The sequence below is a fragment of the Papio anubis genome, chromosome 15, assembly GCF_008728515.1.
Source record: "Papio anubis isolate 15944 chromosome 15, Panubis1.0, whole genome shotgun sequence".
NCBI classification, from domain to species: Eukaryota; Metazoa; Chordata; class Mammalia; order Primates; family Cercopithecidae; genus Papio; species Papio anubis.
The window spans coordinates 26,892,162-26,912,556 of NC_044990.1; the positions used below are offsets into that span (position 1 = coordinate 26,892,162).

The window sequence follows — 20,395 nt, forward strand, 5'->3', positions numbered from 1 at the left end:
AAGGGTACAGTGAGCTACGATTGCACCACTGCTCTCCAGCCTGGGCAACAGAGCAAGACCCATCTTTCTCTCTTAAAGAAAAAAAAAAAAGCAGTCAAATAAAATTACTTTTAGTTTAGTACTAGCGTTGGTTTCTGATGCTTTGAAGAAAATAAAATTAGTCCCCTTTTGCAGAAGCCCATCAGAGAGAAATAAATTACGAGAGTGCACCTAACAAAATCCTCATTATCGAAGTAAAGCCCTGAGTTCTTTCCCAGATTTTCGGGCCATCCCCCAAATGGACAGTGACTAGCTCACCCACGGAGAGAAGGCGCCACGAGACGGCGGGAGTGGCAAAGCAGGCAAACACGTCGTCGGTGCAGGAGAAGTGGGTGAGGTGCGGGAGGATCACGGACTGACCCCGGCACTGGCCCCACATGTACACGTGCCCACCCTGCGTCTTGGCCGCAGACGTGTGTGTGGAGTGACAGGCTGCAATCTCGATAATCCTAAATTCACAAATACACACCACATAAGCACAGTGACCAGAGGCAGAAACAAGTTGTATCCTCCCCCACTCAGGTTTAACTGATGTGGGGCATCATAAAATTACAAAAAGGGTCAGGAAAAGAAAAAAACAAAAAAACAAAAAACTACCACATGACTCATACACCTCATCTCCTAAATTATCAGGCACCAAACCGTTATTCACATTTAAGCCACACTTCAATGGCACTTATAACTCATGAAGATCTGTTTGTACCGCTTCTAGCCAGTAGGCCTATAAAAATATGTACCATCCTATTTTGAAATTCAAGTATAACCCAAGAGAGTAGTGGTCCCCCCACCAAAAAAGGGTGGTTTAAATTTTTTCCCCTAAAACATTACTTACTGAAGAAAATAATAAAGATTTGGGTCATCTGGACTGAGGGCCAATAAATAAATATTTTAATGAAGACTTCACTGATTTCTAGCACGCTATTCCAACTCCTATTGCACAGAGTAAATTCAGTAGTTCTACCACACTGGACTATATGACCTGGAACCCAGGAGAGCAGTTTTCTAGGATCACCATGTGATACGCCCTACTGCTCTAAGTTCATGATTGACGAGGAGGTAGTTCTCGGAACATTTTTTTTTTTTTTTTTTCTGAGACAGAGGAGTCTTGTCCTGTCACCCAGGCTAAAGTGCAGTGGCACAATCTGGGATCTTGGCTCACCGCAATCTCTGCCTCCTAGGCTCAAGCGATCCTCCCACCTCAGGCTCCGCAGCAGCTGGGACTACAGGTGCAAGTCACCACACCTGACTAATTTTTGTAGAGACCAGGTTTTGCCATGTTGCCCAGGTTGGTCTTGAACTCCTGAGCCCAAGTGATCCGCCCACCTTGGCCTCCCAAAGTGCTGGGATTACAGGTGTGAGCCACTGTACCCGGCCTCGTAACACTTTTAATGGAAAAACATTGTTTCCCCTGGAAGTAATTTCTTTTCTATCAGAATAAGCCACCATACAGATTAAAGGAAAAGGGTAAACTCTTTTAACCCAGGGGAAGTCCCCATCTTGATTTTGCTACAGCAGACAATGGTACCAGCATCCTCAGACTTAGGCTCAGAACTTCAGGGTCAACTTTGACTTATCCCTCCGTATTTACCATTTTCTTTAGAATATCCAGTTAAATAACAAAGATGCTTTGCAATGTCTCCTCTCAGCCACCACTGGGGGGTCAGGCACACCCTGCATCTGGGCCCTGTAACAGCCTCCCAGGTCTCCCTTGCCTTAGACTCTCCCTTCTGCCCCAACTCACACAGTGCTGGCAGGTTAACCATCCTCCTGGAACACCGTTCTCATCAGAACTTTCACACGGGCAGCGGCTTCCCTCAGATAAAATCCTGACACAAGACATAACCCCATCCATGATTTGGTGTCACTTCTGAACAGCCAGCTCTCAAGTTACTTTTGTGCACACACCCTGCTTCAACAAATGGGGCTTTCTCACTGCCCTTCAATGGCTTCATCCATGGTTGTTCAGGAATGTTCTTTCTTTCTGCCTTACAAATCCTACCTATCTTCTAAGGCCCAGTTCAAACACCCCAAGTTTGAGGTCTCCCGCTCACCTGAGCTCCTGCAGCACTTCCTGTCCACACCACTCCAGCCTGGCCCTGTTACTCTTTATGCATCCGTTTCACCTGTTCAGCGCGATGGCCAGTTTCTGGCAGGCCTAATCACTGGCTTAATTCTCTCTAAGCACATAGCATGGTGTCTTACTGAATATAATCTGTGGGTCACTTTGCTGACTGAGGAAGACTCAACAACACAAAGGAGAGTTGTGTAAGGCCCCACTGACACGGACTAGCACCTGAAGGGTGAGGATGATCCCACGCTGCCTCCTTTAGGCAGCTGCCCCCAAACCAGGAGGGAGGTGTCATCACAGAACCTGGAGCTTGTGCCTGCTCGCCTCAGAGGCTGAGACATGCTGTTCTCACGGGTGGCAATTTCACTGACTTATTAGAGGATCGTTCTTAGCCCTTGAAAACCACACACAAATACTACAGGAAAAGAGGCTACGATGGCCCACAGTAGAGAGCTCAGGATTTGGAGTCAAACAAACCTAGGTTTGTTTTTTCTTTCTTCTTTTTTTTTTTAATTGCAGCTCCAGCTCAAAGGAAAACAAAAACTAGATTTGAATCTCCGCTTTACCACTAGGCTGCATGACTAGGGGAATGTCACTTAGCACCTAAGAGCCTTGGTTTCATCACATTGGAGGGCTGGTGTAAGAATCAAACGATAAAATGTTAAGTGCAACCAGGCACAATGTCTGGGTGCAAATGGTTGCATGACAATGGAGGCTTCTTTACATTATGACAAGTACTCGGCATTTTAAGTGACAAAGCGTCCTTTAGGTAGAGACCACGTATTTCTAGTGATCAATTCAGATTAGTAAGAGTTTCCCTAGAAGAATCTTTTTCCTGATATTTCCTGATTTCCCGGCCTAATCCAGTGCTGTGCAAAAGAACCGTGACAGATGGGGAAAATGGTTAATAATATTTGGCTTCTCAATCAGCACATTCTTTTCAACAAATAAAGAAAATGGGAGAAGGAAATAGAATAAATGTATTAAAAGAGAAGTACATCCACTGTTACCATCGATTTTATTAGCAAGCCTCCTAAGTTACAAGCAAATGTGAGGGTAGCGACGTGGTATGTCTTCGTGGCCTGGTGCTGTGGGCAGGACACAGGGCTCAGAGTCAGAGTGTAGTTCTAGGGCCACGTTACTTAAATTCTTATAATCAGCTTTACCATCTTTTTAAAGAAAAAAAAGATGAGGGGGAACAGGATACAGGCAGCCATCCTCTCACAGTTGGTGGTTTCGTGTACATGAAATAAGTTCCTTGGCAGAACTGAGAACCGAAAAAGGCTTCCTTCCGTGACTGAAAGTGTTTACCAGCTGCAGCAGGAACTGTGGGCCTGTGATTTAGCTGAGAAACTCATGATGTAGCTGGAGAGAGAAGTCCAGAGTGTGACTTTGCAAATAATTCCCAAATGATATCAGTGTGGCCCTGACTACAAGTCTCTGGTGAGTAAAGAAAAATACCTAGGGGCTCCTCAGGGAATATTTCAAGTAAAAGGGAGCTAACTGGGCCATGTATGCTTTGGCCTGGCCAGAGCCGTGGAATAAGAGTCTTATGAGGTGGAGAGAAATGCAGGAGCAACGTGCAGGCAGAGCTGGAGATGGCAGGACGCCAGAGAGCAGCATCATACGAGGCCTGACAGGGACGGAGGCCAACGCCGGGATCGAAGGGCAACGAGGCTTGCCAGGAACAGTGGCGTCGGCTTCAATCCAGAGCCGAAGAGTTCCGATTTGATCTGATGTGATAGGCAAATGGGAAACAGCTTTGTAAACAGGGCCATGATGTGAGGAAATGGTATTCTCAGACAGACGGACCTGGTCACAGTGGTGTGCAACACAGGCTGCAAGGGAGAGAAAGAACAGTCTGGAAGGCTGGCTGGGGAGGCCAACCCAAGCTAGTTTGCCAAGGACTAATGAGGGTGGCCTGGATGTTAATGCAGAGGGAGGGAGAGGAGTTGAAGGTGGCCCAGAGGATGAGTCTGAGAAAAGCCCCGCCTGGCAGTGCCGAGGGAGGCAGAAGCCGCGCTGGCCAGGTGGCAGGTGTGGGGGCCAATGTTCAGATAACTGAGGAAGTAATGAAAGGAAAAAGGGCCTTCTGCGTTTGAACCACCTCAATTGTAAAGCCATCTGGTATTCTCTGGGAGCAGGGGAGGTTAGGACAGCCCAGTGAACAATGTGGAGATAAGCATTCATGAACTGCTCTTCCTTTCTTCAGATTTCAGCACTTCTGCAGTGACTTACTAGGCAAAGACTTCTACATTTTTTGGAATCATTTCTGTGTACTCTGGGGTAACGTTCTATGAAACATGTCAGTGACTGGAGCACAACAGCATCCTTCACTGATCTGCCCAACATCAGAAAAGCCAAATAATGCGGTTCCTATGTTCCCTTCTGAGATACGTTATTTGTTACTAGCGTCCATGAAAGGGCGTAGCCTCTGCCCCTAGAGCAGCTGGTGACCTGAAGTGGGACACTACTTTCTAGAGAAGGGCTGGGACAGACAGAGCCAAAGGGTGGGTCGGGGAAGGCCACATGATGCCGCCCGACCCCGGGCATGGCCTTGTGACGTATACCCGGCACACCCGGCTCCACGTGGGAAGTCAGGGGTGGGACGCGGATTTGGTTGGCTGCAGTAGCTGCTACAGGAATGAGAGTGGAGAAAGTTTAGAGGGTACCTTCAGGTCTAGGCTTGTGATCCAAGCAACTGCTAAGGAACCCTGCCATTGCCTAAGTCATCATCGGTTTTTAAACTGGACTCATACCAAGCAGCACATGCTGACGTTCCAATTTTCCAGTCAGACGTGCAACAGACAATGACTAGCAACTGAGCTCACCTTTACTGTCAGGATGCCTGGCATGTTTCACACTTTATTTCGTAGCCAATCTTAATGGGAAAAAAATTCACTACATGTTGATAATAAACAGGTTTTGTGTCACCTCAAGGGAATGATCCACTACAAGCACTGAGCTTACTGGATATGAAGTACTAGAAATGAAAAAGCAGAGAGTGAGAAAGAATAGAAACCAGAAAACCCCAAGGAGGGGTGAAAGGTCATCTGTGAGGGACAAGAATATTGGAGAAGAAACAGCAAAGATGACAGATCCACAGCAGGGATTCCCAATCCTGGTTTTGTAAGAGCCCAAGGATTATACCGACTACCTCAGAAGTCGAAGAATTCTCAGAAATTCAAGGAAAAGATAGCTTTACATCAGTTTAGTTTAAAATATGCTGTTAGGAAACGTTAAGAACAAAGATACAAACGTTGGTCAATCTGTGGCCAAGGTACTGAAACTTCAGAAAGATTGGGAATGACTGGATTAGGAGAAGACAATCATTTTAATCATTGAATTTATATTTATGTAAACATAAATTGCTGACAAATATCAGTATTCTCCATCATAAATACAGTCTTTTTCTGGGAAAGATTTTAAAAGATTTCCCTTGGATGGTTGTTCCAGCAAAGAAAACAATGTAGACAGGTTTCTCCTTCCCACTTCTGTGAACAGATAACTAAGCACTGAACCCCACCCCACCCCATACTCAATCCAGTTCCTAATTAGTCAGGCTTTTCTGTAATGGGCCCCAGAAGAGTCAGAAGTAAGGCTCCCGGGTTCCTGAGGGATAAGTTACGACATATACTTGACTTTCCATTCCTGGAAAGGGTGGAGAAGTGCAGAACAAGTCCCAGCACAGACCTATAAACCCCTCCCTTGCAATACGCCTGTGCTTGAGTGCCTGGTTGAAATTGTGCAAGTTCAGAAATCACCACTTGAAATGCAAGTACAGAAAACTGAGAAAATCAGGAACATCTCGTTTAAAACATTCCTCCATCCTTTTTTTTTTTTTTTGAGACAGAGTCCCACTCTACTGCCCAGGCTAGAGTGCAGTGTCATGATCTCACTGCAACCTCCGCTTTCCACGGGCAAGGGATTCTCGTGCCTCAGACTCCCAAGCAGTTGGGATTACAGGTATGCATCACCACGCCCAATGAATTTTTGCATTTTTAGTACAGACAGGGTTTTACCATGTTGGCCAGGCTGGTCTTAAACTCCTGACCTAAGGTGATCCGCCCGCCTCGGCCTCCCAAAGTGCTGGAATTACAGGCGTGAGCGCCTAGGCCATCCATGATTTTTATAGCCAAATTATAATTCGAAAATAACTGCAGTTTAAGAAAGACAGAAATGCAATAGATAACTCCCAACATCCAGTTAAGCAACTTGGCACTCACACAGCTTCCATTCCCATTACCTGCTTCTCTGCTGCTTTGTCTTTCTCCTACCTTGATACCCCACAATCCATCTGCCCCAGTGAGAACGTGAGTCAGAGGCCTTGGGCGATCATTCTGGATCAGGCACCAGCAGTGCAATGCAGCAAGTCACTGGTGGGCAATGATGGCAGACTCTGTGAGACCAGGGACAGATGTGCTAAAGCTTTGGGTAAGTGTGGGAGCACCATAAAAAGTAATGGGCCGGTGGCTCACACCTGTAATCCCAGCACTTTGGGAGGCCAAGGCAAGAGGATTGCTTAAGCCCAGGAGCTACCAGCCTGGGCAACGTGGCAAAACCCTGGCCCTACAAAAAAACACACAAAAAAATTAGCTAGGCATAGTGGCACACTCCTGTAGTCCCAGCTACTCCAGAGGCTGAGGTGGGAGGATCGCCTGAGCTTGGGAAGTCAAGACTACATGAACCGTGATTGCACCACTGTACTCTAACCTGGACAACAGGGAGACTGTGTCTCAAAAAAATAAAAATAAAAAAAAAAAAACAGGCCATACAAATCCATCGTTTTTATTTCCATGCCATCTTTACTTGATCCTTTAACTCTGTTTTTTCAGTTTAAATATTAAGTGTCCCTATCAACTGAGGTACTTTTGTGGTTATTCAAAGCCTCAGGACTGTCCCTTCTCTTCTGAGGAGCTCTAAGCTACCTTACAAGATGTGTGAATGAACAGTTGCAGGCATCTGCCTGAACCACCTCCTGCCTCCATTATTGTCCCTCCTCCCTATTCTGAAGGGGCCAGGGGTCTTAAATTTTAAGGTTTTTGACAAAAAAAGTTTTATTTAACCTATTAAAATAACCTATGTTAAATTGGTTAAATAAAACTTTTAAAACGTAGGTTAAAGAAAGTCAGCCAAGTTCACAATACTCAAATGAAAATTGAGGCAGCTGAAAAATGGCAATTTCGTTCCTCATTTTCATTGTTAAGTATTCCAACAGAAAATTAGAAAAACACTGCATATAAGTGCGAGCTAATCTGTTTGTCTATATATTTCTTTTAAAATGAAATGTAATAAAGATATATGCAGTAAAAATAGCAGCATTCGTTTCTACGATGACTGCAACCCTGGTTTAAAAGAAAAGATAATGAAACGTTTTTGCTCTATACTACTGTTAAGAAATGGAAAGCGAAAAGGCAGCAATCTGACCATGCTTGAGAAATTCCAAAGGCTTTCAAAAATATCAGAATAACATGGAAACTAATTCTGGATGTGCTAATTACATAACACAACCTTGCAAACAAGTGCACAAAACTAAATCTTAATTTCCTAACCATTTTACTCTTCCTCATAGTGACAGCTTGGGAGTTAAAAGTAATGAAATAACCTTATCCTTTTCAACCGGCAAATTTTCTATGTAGCTGAGTGACCAGCTTTATACCCCACGCAAGGTACCTTTTCCTAAGCCAGGGAAGAGCGCCCTCGAATGTTATCGACATCACCTTAAGAATATAAAACAGGGAAAGGAGGAGGGCAAAAGGGTGATTTGTAAGGGAGAAGAGTAACAGAGTAGCTGTTGCAAGTTTAGTCATTGCAGTTTGCTTAGAATAGCTGTTGGAAGTATAGAGGAAACATGGGTAAGTGAAAATAGCATATTTAACATACAATCAATCTCCCCAACAATTACAAAGCCAATTTTTATAAAGGAATAAATACTCTTGTTAAATACTATTCTAACACTAGCAGTACATTCCCCACCATTCTCTCTATGTCTAAGTCCTGTTTAATCACAATCACCAAAGACCAGTGTGGGGACTGTGAAAATGGCCATGTTACCTGTCCTTTTCCACAGTGACGGGAGTAGGATAGGACTGGTTGCTTTTATTGCCAGTGCCCAACTGCCCATAAGAATTGGCGCCCCAAGCATACACTTGGCCTTCATCTGTTAATACTAATGTGTGTGCGTAGCCACAGGCGACCTGGAAGGAAAAAAATCCACTCAGGACTGCAAACAGAAGTCATTATTTCACTGCTTCCGCAAAGTAGGTTAAGAAACAAAAATGAAAAAAAGAAAGAGGCAGCCTATCCGTAGAGGCAAGCATTAAGTTAACCAACACCCTTCCAGAACATGTGGGCCAGAACTGCAGTAAGACTGTCATGAGTCCCCTGGCGTGAGCACCTGCCCCGGTTCACTGGAGCTTTAATGCTCACAGAAATCAAGGGGTATGAGGGGAATGTCAGAAACGACACTTGTATTTTTTAAATAATTATTTTCTTTTTTGATTATAAAAGTAAACCAGGTTCAATTTGAAAAATATAGAAAAATATAATTATAAAAGTTCTCTGAAGATCAGAGGCTTTTTTTTCTATTTCTATTTAGACATAGAGATATGCACCTATAGCATTTTTTTTTTACTGACCATGTTGTATAAGCAGTTCTGTATCTTGCTTCATATTATTAGACATTACACATAGCAGTTTCCCATATCATTAAAAATTCTTTGTATACATCATCTCCAGCATATACACTTGGCAGAATTTAGCTAATCATTAACTTATGATTTGATTTCTGTTACACCTATTGTTTTTTATTAAAGTTATCATATATACATATATATATCTCTTCTTAACTAATTCTGTAAGAGAGTTACAGGAACTGTTGGTTCCTCAGGGAAATTCCCTAGGAGTAGAACAACAGGTCAAAGGATAGAAAGGCTTTTAAGGCTCTTGTACACCCTGCCAAAGCTTCCTCAGGAAAGCTTATAACAATTTATATTCCAAAAGGTATGTGACAGTGCCCTGGAACAGAAATTTTCTGAACATCTGCAATTTAATTCAAGGAAAAAGAGATTTAACCTTTATTTTAATGAAGACATCCAAGCAGCTAAACTTTTCATCCTGCCAAGAAATCTATGTTTTTAATATATTGATATCTTTGCCAGTGAAGACTTAAAAATACACGCACACAAACTGACAGTGGACGTACCCGCTGGACACGGATGCCTTGCAAAGCTGCCACTCTGCAAGGGGTTGGCTGGTTGCCACTGCTGCCAAGTCCAAGCTGCCCGTTTCCATTGTAACCCCAGACATAGACCTGAGAGAAAATGACACCCTCAATCCTCTCAAGAGATAAACAGCCAGCAAGTTGTCTATTATGTGGGACATACCATACTAGCATGAGACTGATGTGGCAAACAGGGTTTTTAAGCAAGATGTAAAATAACTTCCTTACCTCCCCCGTGTCCACTACCGCCATGCAGCACATCTGCCCACATGCTATGGTCACAACTACTTTATTCTGTAGGCAGCCAGTGACTCTTCGAGGGATTGGCTGATTAACTGTTGATCCAGATCCTACCTGCCCAGAGTTATTATAACCCCAGGCAAATACCTGTTTAAAGGAAAGATCAGTAAATGAAACACATTAATTTATAAAGTGTCTCAACTGGACACTGACATGTACTTGTGGCACCGAGTCTTCCCTCTCAAAGTGCTTCAGATCTATAAATCCTCACAACACAGGCAGAGAAGTGTTTACAAAATTCATTCTTACACAACGTACATGATTTTATAAAATTAGGTGGTTGGTGTTATCTATATGAACAGTAATAATTGCTATTAAATAACACGTAACACAAAAGTATCTACTTTGCCCTAGCCATCTTTTTCAGCATTTGGGGATTTTTCTTATTGCAAATAACCTCTTTACTACAGCAACAGAGAAGGAACAACACCTCCTTTTAAATTTCGCAATTATGGAAGACCTTACTACGTACAGATAAATGTCACAACATCAATACCCTGACTGTGAATTGCTACCAAAAATAAGGCTGAATTTGAGGGAGGTTATTTTAATCAGATGATTGTATTTCCAGGACTACTATAGAAGTCTACATAATCTTATTGAAAAAAATCAATGAGCTTTATGCTGACTATTCTCACCTCTCCATCAGATGTTAGCACCAAAGAATGGTAAGACCCACAGGCAACTTCAATGACTTGTTTGTTTGACAAATTAGTTGAGATTTGACAGGGCACTAAACCATGATTAGTTGTCCCATTGCCCAGCTGGCTATAAGCATTATGACCCCAGGTAAAGACTTCTCCTTCTGAAAATAAAAAGAAAGACAACCAGCTTTTACGACATCTACTTCATTATACAAAAATATATGTAGCACAGCTTCCACAAATGAAATCTAAAAATTCAGGTGCAAAAAACTAATCAACTTCCCCATTCCACCAAAGTCATTCTACAAAAGAATCTATTTGGAAAGTATAAACTGCATTCTACCTCAAAGCAACAAGGTGAAACTTAAATGCACACAGTTATAATAACGGGAAAATAAGTTTTTAATAAACAGCAGAGAAAAGGCTGCTGGGAGTAATAGCAAAAACATCAGAATGAAGTCAAAAGATTATAAGGCCACTTAACTCCCCTGGGTCTTAATTTCCTTATCTTTAAAATAATCACCAAGTTGATTTTTTAAAAATCTTTGTTATTACTTATTACATAGCATAATACACAGAAAAGTTCATAAAACATGTATGTACAGTCACGCACTACTACTTAAGTCAAGAAATATAACCTTATAATCACCCCCCAAAAGGCCCTCATGTATGCATCTTGCATACAAATTTTTAGTTTTTCCTGTTTTTGAAATTTAAATAAATGAAATCATACAGTATGTACTCATTTCATCTGTATTTTCCAGCATGTTGTCTCTTTGTGCTATATTCTGAATAATGACTTCTGATCTATCTTCCAGTTTACTAATTTTACTAATTTGCTGTGTTCAAACTGCTACAAAATTTGTCCACTGAATTTTCATTTGATAATCATATTGCTCATTTGGATCTTTTCAAATCTTCTATAATCCCTGCAGATTATCTTCAAGCTCATTTTAATTTCTTCAAACAATAAATATAGCTGTCTTATAATTGGTGTCTGATAATTTTAACACCTGATATTTAGTAATCAGTTCTTGCTGTCTGTTATTTCCTCTGGTTCCCATTCATGGTACCTTGTTTCTCTGCATAGCAAGCCCCCCTTATCTGCAGGAGATACATTCTAAGACTCTTGTACTGAACCTGTATATACTATGATTTTCCCTATACATACATACTTATGATAAAGTTTAATTTGTAAGTTAGGCGTAATAAGAGATTAACAACAATAACTAATAATGAAATAGAACAACTACAAAATGTACTGTTCACAATGTCACAGACGGAAGATTTGTTCTTACCATAAATCTTAACAACCTCAGCATGAAAACTCTCCATTTTTCATTTAAAGCAAGAACTGTATGGTTTCTCTTCGGCATATCCAAATTGCAAGCATCACTACTCTTGCACTTTAGGGCTATTATTAAGTAAAATAAGGGTGACTTGAACACAAGCCCTATGAAACCAAGACAGTCAATCTAATAACTAAGACAGCTACTGAGTAACTAACGGCTGGGAGTGTCTACAGCAGAGACGCTGGACAAAGGGATGATTCATGTCCCAGGTGGGATGGAGCAAGATGGTGAAATAGCACCCTACTCAGAATGGCACACAATTTAAAACTTATGAATTGCTTATTTTGGAAATTTTACATTTATACTTTCAGACCACAGTCAACTGCAGGGAACTGAAACCTGAGAAAGTAAAACCATGGATAAGGGGAGACTACTGTATATCTGGTTGTTTCTTGACTATGTGCTATTGCCATTGAACAATTATTTCGGTTAATTCTCTCAGGCCTAGGATAAAGGTGCCTTCCCCTAGAAAGGATCTGCATTAACATCTATCATGCCCTTAAGGCACTTGCCATCCAGTACCTTGAATAAATTCAAGGGTTGAGATTTCTTGTACCATTCAGTCTTGATGTGAATTAAACTACAAATCCATGGTTACAACCTTCTGGGGAGAAATTTTATTTATTTTCTTTCTTTCTTCCTCCTTGCTTCACTCAGAGCAAGGAATTTTTCTACTCAATCCCTTATGAAGTGGCTAATCCCTACTACTAACGCCAACTACAGCCATCAGTCACTCTTTAGCGTAAGAATCACAGAATGCTAAGAGTTGGCGAGGGGGGTGGGGATGTTGGACACAAGGTTTAGTCTTTCAATTCATAGATCAGGAATTCAAAGTTCAGACAGACTTGCCAAAGTTCACAATGAGTTCAGCAGTGTTTACTGGGCTTATAGCATTGTCATTCATACATCTAAAACACAATGATTACTAGATTCCATCTGCCACATTACCTTATGCTGGCATTCAGATACATTCATGTTTCATGGTATCCAAAACATAGTCAATTTCACAGGAAGAACCAGCAACTCTCAACCAATTAAACAATGTTCTCAAGGGCAGCTGACAAATAAACCTGAAATTCTACATGGGGTTCCTAGGTTACCTGTTGTTGCAAGGACAATATGTGGACCACTCCCATAGCTGAGGCTGGCTATTTTCTTGCCACTTAAAGAATCCAGTCTCCGAGGTTCAATGGTGCTCTGGACGTCACCTAACCCCAAACAGCCACAACAGTTTGTGCCAAGCACAAAAATCTATGGGAAAAACCACTGTTAGTTCAAGCAGTTCTATTTCTAACAAACTATAAATTACATCCAAACAGGCATCATCTTCCTTAAGCAAACTGCTTCTTTATATAATAAATAAAATCTAATTTCCTTTGTTTTTATTTACTTTTTTTTTTTTTTTTTTTTTTACCTTTTATTCCTTAGTTCCCCCAAGATCTTCAATTTGGCAAATCCATTTCTAAAAATGTGAGCAGCTGAATTATTTTCTTCAAAATTACCTCATCATTTACTGTAGTGTATAAAACTTCATTGCCAGCACTGCCAAAGACACAAGCCTGACGAATTAACTGTAGTTCTTCCTCAGAACAAAGGGAAAAAATTGGCCACTTTCCCACATCTAACATCTTCAAAGATGACAGAGTAGCCTGTACTGGCTGAAAAGGAAAAAATATATGTTGAAACAACAAATTAAAAAGTGAATTTTCTCTGCCCCTTCAGTTCTGTAGAAGAGAGCAAACACTGGTTTTGGGAGGAACACACTGCATCTGTTTTCTAGAGGCCTGTCACAGCTGCAGGGATTGCCTCTGCCAGCTGCTTCCGGGCGGCTCCCAGCCGCCGAGCACCGGAGGCCCAGGTGGAACCAAGTCTCCCCTACTCATTGTCCTCAAGGACACAGGAGTCATCCACAGCTGGGCTTCTGGGAACTGAATGTTCAGCAGATACTTTAAATATTGGCTATGTCTTAAATGTAGCTGTGAAACTAGGCTGGTTGTAAAAACAAGAGAGAGAGAGCGAGCTGCCATGTCATCTGCTGCCTAAGTCAAGAACAATGCTTAGTAAAGAACAATGCTGAAAGTGACACCAAGGAAACGGTCCGAAGTTTTAGTTCATGGGCAAGCTTTACCTGGCCTTCAGTTTGAGGAACTGGTGGGTTTCCTCATCCCTCAAGCAAGTTTGGGGGTCGGCACAAGAAACACCCAGAAAATACGTGTACTTGTTTGTTAAGGCAGCCGTAACAAAGTAGTGACAAGCGAGGTGGCTTAACCAACAGAAATTTACTGTGTTATGGTTCTGGAAACTGGAAGTCCAAACTCAAGGTATCAGCTAGCTAGCTCCTTTTGAGGGCTGTGAGGGAAGGATCTCCTTCCAGGCTGCACTTCTCAGCTTGTGGATGGCTGTCTTCTCCCTATGTCTGTTCACATCATCTCCCCCCATGCCCTGCATATCTCTGCATCTAAATTTCCCCTTTTCATAAGGACCCCAATTATATTGGATTAAGGTCCACCCTAATGACCTCATCTTAACTAACTACATCTGCATTGCCCCATTTCCAAATAAGTTGCACTGTGAGGTACTGGCTGTTAGGACTTCAACACACAAATGTTGCAGGGTCACAATTAACCCCCTAACAGCATACATTAAGATCACGAGCACCTGCACTCCTAAAAGAGCATGTTATAAATTTGTTTGAAAGAGTTTTACCTATTTGCTACTTTGGAGGCATTTTTATTGATATACTTTTCAAGTTGCCAACATTTTGAAGGTTATAGTAAGATACATAAACAGCCAATATGCCTATCAAATGGCATGTCTGCTATTTCCCACAACATCAACAAACTTAAACATGATTTAAAGCAGCAAAGATTTTCTAAGGCCTCCTCTCTTTACCATCAGTTATTAAATCAACCTTACCGGGAATGCGTTCTGGTGTACAACTGAGTGGACTATCCACTTACCTTCTACAGAACTGAACACCTACTTGTCCCTTCCACCTTAAAAGAGCACAAGTCAGCAACTCTGCTCTTCTCAAGTCCACACTACTAACTTAGCAAGCCTCCCCTGTCCTCATTACCATGAAATTCTCTGGGGCCACCTTCACAGACTCCTGAGTATACTTCAGGAGGACAGAGACCGAGTCTTTTACTACCATGTCATCCATCCTTTGGAGCTAACAATGCAATACATACCTTTGTGTTGGTGAAATGAACAAGTAAATGTTTGAATGGCTGTGACTCATTTCTGGATTCACAGTCCTCCTTTCCATCCCATCCTCTGTAACTCCTTCACATGGAAGCCATTCTGAAAACTGGGCCCCAAATCCCTGCTCCTGGCTCCAGAGCTCTCCATTTCTACTCCACCTGAGCCATATCATCAAATACAGCTTTGTTACTAAGTTCTCAAACTTTTAAGTTTCCTTCTGATCCTGGCCAACGGTATTAACTTGTAGCCCAAGTGAAGTCTGCAGTCAGTAAAGGGAAGCTAAGATGCATGGAGCAGCTGTCCCAATGGCCACTGGACCTAGAGACAAGCAGAGCCACCAGCTTTTTTCTTGTACATAAAGCTTTGTTTTCAGGTTTCTATCTTTTCTGAATAATCTTCATGGCACTATCGAATGCTGTGGCTAAACAGAACTCAAAAGATAATTTTCTGAGAAACCCGAAGAAACCCCAGAGAGGAGCTGCAGTGGGTTGAATGGTTTCCCCTCGAAGTCCAGATCCACCTACAACCTCAGAAGGTGACTTTGTTTGGAAATAGGGTCTTTGTAGATGTAATGAGTTAAGATGGAGTCATACTGGATTAGAGCGGGCCCTATGTCCAATGACTAATGTCTATAAGAAGATGAAAGGGCACACAGTGATACACAGGGAAAAAGGCCAGGTGACAACAGAGACAGGGACTGCAGTGATACATCTGGAAGTCAAGTAGCAGCAAGGATGGCTGGGGGCCACCACCAGAAGCTGAGAAGATGCTTCCTGAGAGATACCGAGGGAGCATCGCCCTGATGATGCCTTGATTTCAGACTTCTAGCCTCCAGAACTGTGAGAAAAGACATTGCTGTTGTTTGAATTGTAGTCATTTGTTGCAGCTGCCCCAAGAAACTAACAGAGAAGCCAAGCAGCTTGTCCCTGCTATCAGCATCGCCCTGTGAGTTAACGGCAGAGCCTGTACCAGGGCCAAGCTCTCCTGATGCCAAATCCAGTCACATTCCCTCACAGGCCACTTGGATCACAAGACCTTGCCCTAGGAAGAACACCTTCTGTTATCTTTTGGGCAACACCAACAGTTGGTTCTCCCATTCACTTTTGAAACAGTGCTTACTGTTTCTGCATTTACTTTAGTTACAGAGTACTTTACAAAAAAAATATATATATATATGTATATATTTATATATATATGGTAGGAAATATATATATATATATGGTAGGAAAATCCACAGGCATTCCCTACAGGACAACCTTAATTTGGAATTTGGAATTCAAAATAAAATCTCACATATGTAAGAGGTTACAGTTATATGCAAGTGTAAAACTATGTCCTCAATTTTATTATATATATATTTTAGGAACACACAGTGTTCTATGGTGAAGTGACATTGATCTAGAAATCTAAGAATCTTTATTTAAAATTTTTATTTCTTCTCTGTGACACCTGGTTTACTGAAAAAATAGCAACTTGCCCAAGGCCACGATAGAGCTAAGGATGGAATTTTGTTACGTTAGTTTTTGGTTAAGCTTCTACTTTAAATTACCCCACCATCCAACATCATGAAGAAATCTTATTTTCTATGAGGTCTTCATTTTTAATTTTTTTCCTATTTTAAGCCTGTAAATTTCCAAAAGAATAAGGTTTAGGAAGTGGAAGTGGAACAAGTATTTAATGTAGATGTATTAATAATCTAATAATGTTTATATCTTACTTCTCATCTTCACAACAATTGTAGGACATAGATACTATTATCCTCATGTTACCTATGGGAAAACTGGGGCACAGGGAGACTAAGTAATCGTCCAAGATCACTAGCTTCTCAGTGGACGGGCCAGATTAAAGCCCAGAGTTCTTTCCACATATCATCCGATGGCTGAGTAAAAAGTTGACATAAAGTGTGATACCGCTGGTAGACCTAGTGTTTGCTTGCATTTGCAGGGCTTTGGCTATTCTCAGACTCCATAAGGAACAGGCAATAATGCCTACTGTGGGTTGTCTTCCACGAAAAGCACAGATGGAAAGACACAATGACTATTTCATTTTTCCCTTGCAAGCAGAGTTTTATATTTCATCCTGCTCTGCTATTAAATCAAGTGGTTTTCTGGATGTCTAGAATCAGGCTGTAAATTCCAGCCAGCTCTTACACACCTGTCTACAAATGATTAGTTATAGGCTTTCTTCCTGGCCCACCTGTGTGAAAACCTATGGTACCCAGCCCGTAACTCTACTGGCTACTGGGATTCTAATATGTGTTTTCTTTAATGAAACCTCCAGTCTGTAAGTTTTATGAAATGATGCTACAAGTCAGGAGAATGTGGGATCTGATAGTATCACTGACTAAGATACAAAAATAAGACATGATCATTCCCTTCAAGGAGGTCACAATTTAATAGAAAACAAATAATTACAATATAACCTGAGTACAACAGAGATGTGAATACATTGCTTTTAATCTCTGGCAGAAGGCTGGCTGCTGGAAGTTAGTCATCAAATACTCAATTTTTAAGTTTGTTAGGGCAACTATTACATAGGGAACTGATGACTAAATTTATAAAATGCATGTATTTGCATTTTTTGAAGTACATATTTAATACAGGCTGAGCATCCCTAATTCAAAAATCTGAATCCAAAACCCAAAACTTTTTCAGCACCAATTTTGATGCTCAAAGGTCCTGCTCAAAGGAAGCGTTCATTGGAGCATTTCAGATTTCACATTTTCAGATTAAAGATACTCAACTGGTAAATATAAAGCAAATATTCCAAAATTTAAAAAAAAAAATTGAAATCCAAATGCTTCTGGTCCCAAGCATTTCGGATAAGGGATACTCTACCTGTGTCAGTCTCAAGGAATTACAGCATCTTTGTTCAGAGAAGCAATATACATTCTTCTGTCCAGCACACTCATGAGACAATGTAGGATGCACACAATAGTCCCCCATAGCAGCCTCAATCTATCTGCAGTCATTCTGCATGACAGCAGCTGTCTCTGCAGAATGACCCAATCAACTCCGTGCCCCACTGTCAAGTAAGAAACTGGCTGAGCAAGAGCCAAGTGTAGTCAATAGAAAAATCTGTATGGGGAAAAAAGCAGTACTAAGGAATGAGAGCATGGCAATATGGTGTCCCTAGAATTCAGTCCTGGTTTGGCACAGGTAACCCTCCTTACTGCAAATAACACTGCCACAGGTGATAATTAACCCAGGCCGGCTTTCTTTTACTACTTTTCTCACATCTAGTTCACCTCCCCTTCCTTCAAGATCTGGCGTCTGTTTGGGAAATGTCAAGTCCTGAAATTTTAATATTAGCTCAAGGAAAACATAATTAAGGAAATACATCTGCCACAAAATTAGAGGCCAAATTGCACCTTCTTCTTCCTTTGAGTGAGTGATACCTGTGTAACTATGCTTCTCCAGCAATATGAAGAATCGAGTGTATAACCATACTTCACTTAATTACAGACAACTATCGAGTTGTTGCAATTCAATTTAAAATACAGTATATTTAAAGAAAATCAAAATTACATGTTAGGCATACCTAGCAAAAAAGAGTTAAGAAAAAATGCCAACACTTCACCTTTTGAGTACTTCCTAGCATTAGAACAATTTGTATATATTCATTATATTCATTATATCTTATAAATATATTCACTATATAGTATTCATTATATTATAAACATTCATTCATTATAATACTTTGTATATATATTTGTATATGTTCAATCACTATGTAGTTACAATACTGTAATTTCATTGCTGATTCTGTGAATCTATTCTTTATTTTATGAAACTTGTTCCTAGGAAAAATTAGGAATTTTTCTGCTAACATTTTGTGAGACTCTTAAGTTCTATACATTACTTTTGTAAGCTACTTTTGGACTTTCCTACAAGGGCTCACAAATGAACACTTAAGTCTGCACATGGTAATGCTACGGTTTAGTTTCAAAAGCTTTGCCATCTTTGTACATGATGCTGGCTTTGCATAATTCTTTACAGTTTGATTGAATTTTGACATGATTTTATTAAATAAGTATGGGAAACTGACAAAAGTTAATAGTGACGGTTAATATTAAGCTGTTAATAGCAATAAGCAGATATTTTGTAAATTTAACAAAATAACACAACATGGAAATCAATATGCATGTAGGAAGATGTGAGGCTTTTAACATCAACTGGACACTGAGTGGACTTAAGCTGGTTGACTGTCATGTTCAGATGTGATGAAGAAAGAAATTAAAGAATGTCTACGATGAATTGAGAACATATCATCTAAGATCAGATAGTTTATAATTTTAAAAATCTCTGGGAATGGGATAAACATTGGTCAACTCAGAGTCTCTTGCAGGCCAGCACTGTCTGAAGGTAGGGGATGGCCTTCCTGCCTCATCCATCACTGTCACCATCTCTGGGAGCCCTGTCTCTGCACCTCAGGCGTATCAGTTCCCTGCTGGCCCCTTCAGCATTCTCCATACCGACAACAATTATCTGCTGGCATCTCAGTGATTACACTGTGAGCCCCTCAAAGATAGATAGTATCTCATTGATCTTCCTATCGGTGACCAATAGATGCTTCATGAAGTATATTTCATGCGACAGAACACACATGCTCCAAGGGCATGATTTTTCTAACCTTGCCACTGTCTCCAGAGAAAAGAGGAAGTTCTTCTTCCATATGGACTCAGTCCTGGGCAGTCCCTGAGGAAAAAGTATGTGGTAAAATCAGGATCCCTTATGTTCGATGGAACTAGGCAGGTTAAAATTACTTTACTGCTAATTAGCAGAGAAAATAAGCTAAGCTCAAATGTTGTGAAGGGAAGATAAAGGAATTAAACTTTAGGCATGAAAATTACCAGCTACAAAACTCCAAAAATGTTTTAATTGATCTGGAACTACTGGATGGCCTCTTACGGGAATCTTCCTGCTGAGGTCTGAAAAAGTAGTCTCAAAATATACATGGGTCCTTAAGACTATAAAGGAAATGAGTAGAAAATTTTCATTTCAGAGTTGACTTCCTATGATAAGGAAAAATAAATTTTAGACCTTGGTCAACTTTTCTCTGGGATTGGAAAGTTCCAAATCACTGGGAAGAGCAGACATCAATTCTCAGTTCCACAGAAGAATATGTGATTTGCTAAGCTGGAAAAAAAAAAAAGGAGAAATGAATGAAAATGATGAAAAAAAATGAATGAATGAATGCGGCTTTGTTATTCTGGACTTAATGAAAAATCTGAAACAACAGCCACCCAATATGTAGCAATGCATTGAATGTTCTTGCCTTAATAACCATGCTAACATCACCTACTTTCTACCAGGTAGAAGTAACAGCAGGAGCAGCTCTAGCAGAAGCTATGCAATATGTCTGGACTGTGGTTCAATAATTATGAGGTCAACTATTTCATCACTAAAAATAAATAAAAATAAAATAATCTCTGTCCTCCAAAAAGCAATTTAATAAGGCTGTATTTAATGATGTTGCTTTTTCTAATTCATGAGGTGGGGTCCATTTTCTTAAATACAATCTTTTATTTCAGGTACTAACATCGGAACCTTTTATCTGATATTTT

The 20,395-nt window shown here is 40.8% G+C and overlaps 1 protein-coding gene and 1 pseudogene across 13 annotated transcripts in view; both read right to left on the bottom strand.

The window, feature by feature from the left end:
- RCBTB2 (RCC1 and BTB domain containing protein 2) overlaps positions 1-20,395 on the bottom strand; it is a 44,579-nt gene that overhangs the window by 13,535 nt on the left and 10,649 nt on the right. For 3 of the 12 annotated variants that reach the window (XM_009191921.3, XM_003913864.2, XM_009191918.4), the window contains 8 exons: positions 19,872-19,967; positions 13,128-13,283; positions 12,726-12,876; positions 10,268-10,434; positions 9,558-9,716; positions 9,312-9,419; positions 8,162-8,304; positions 298-488 (listed from right to left, as the gene is read on the bottom strand). In XM_009191921.3, coding sequence (XP_009190185.1) covers positions 298-488; positions 8,162-8,304; positions 9,312-9,419; positions 9,558-9,716; positions 10,268-10,434; positions 12,726-12,876; positions 13,128-13,283; positions 19,872-19,928 — 1,132 coding nt within the window. In that variant the 5' untranslated portion in view covers positions 19,929-19,967. The other 9 variants (XM_003913863.4, XM_009191919.4, XM_009191920.2 and 6 more) reach the window with 6 other exon arrangements.
- LOC101018306 lies at positions 3,109-6,673 on the bottom strand (annotated as a pseudogene). Its single transcript, XR_001896845.3, has one exon. The product of XR_001896845.3 is annotated as an uncharacterized LOC101018306 (transcript).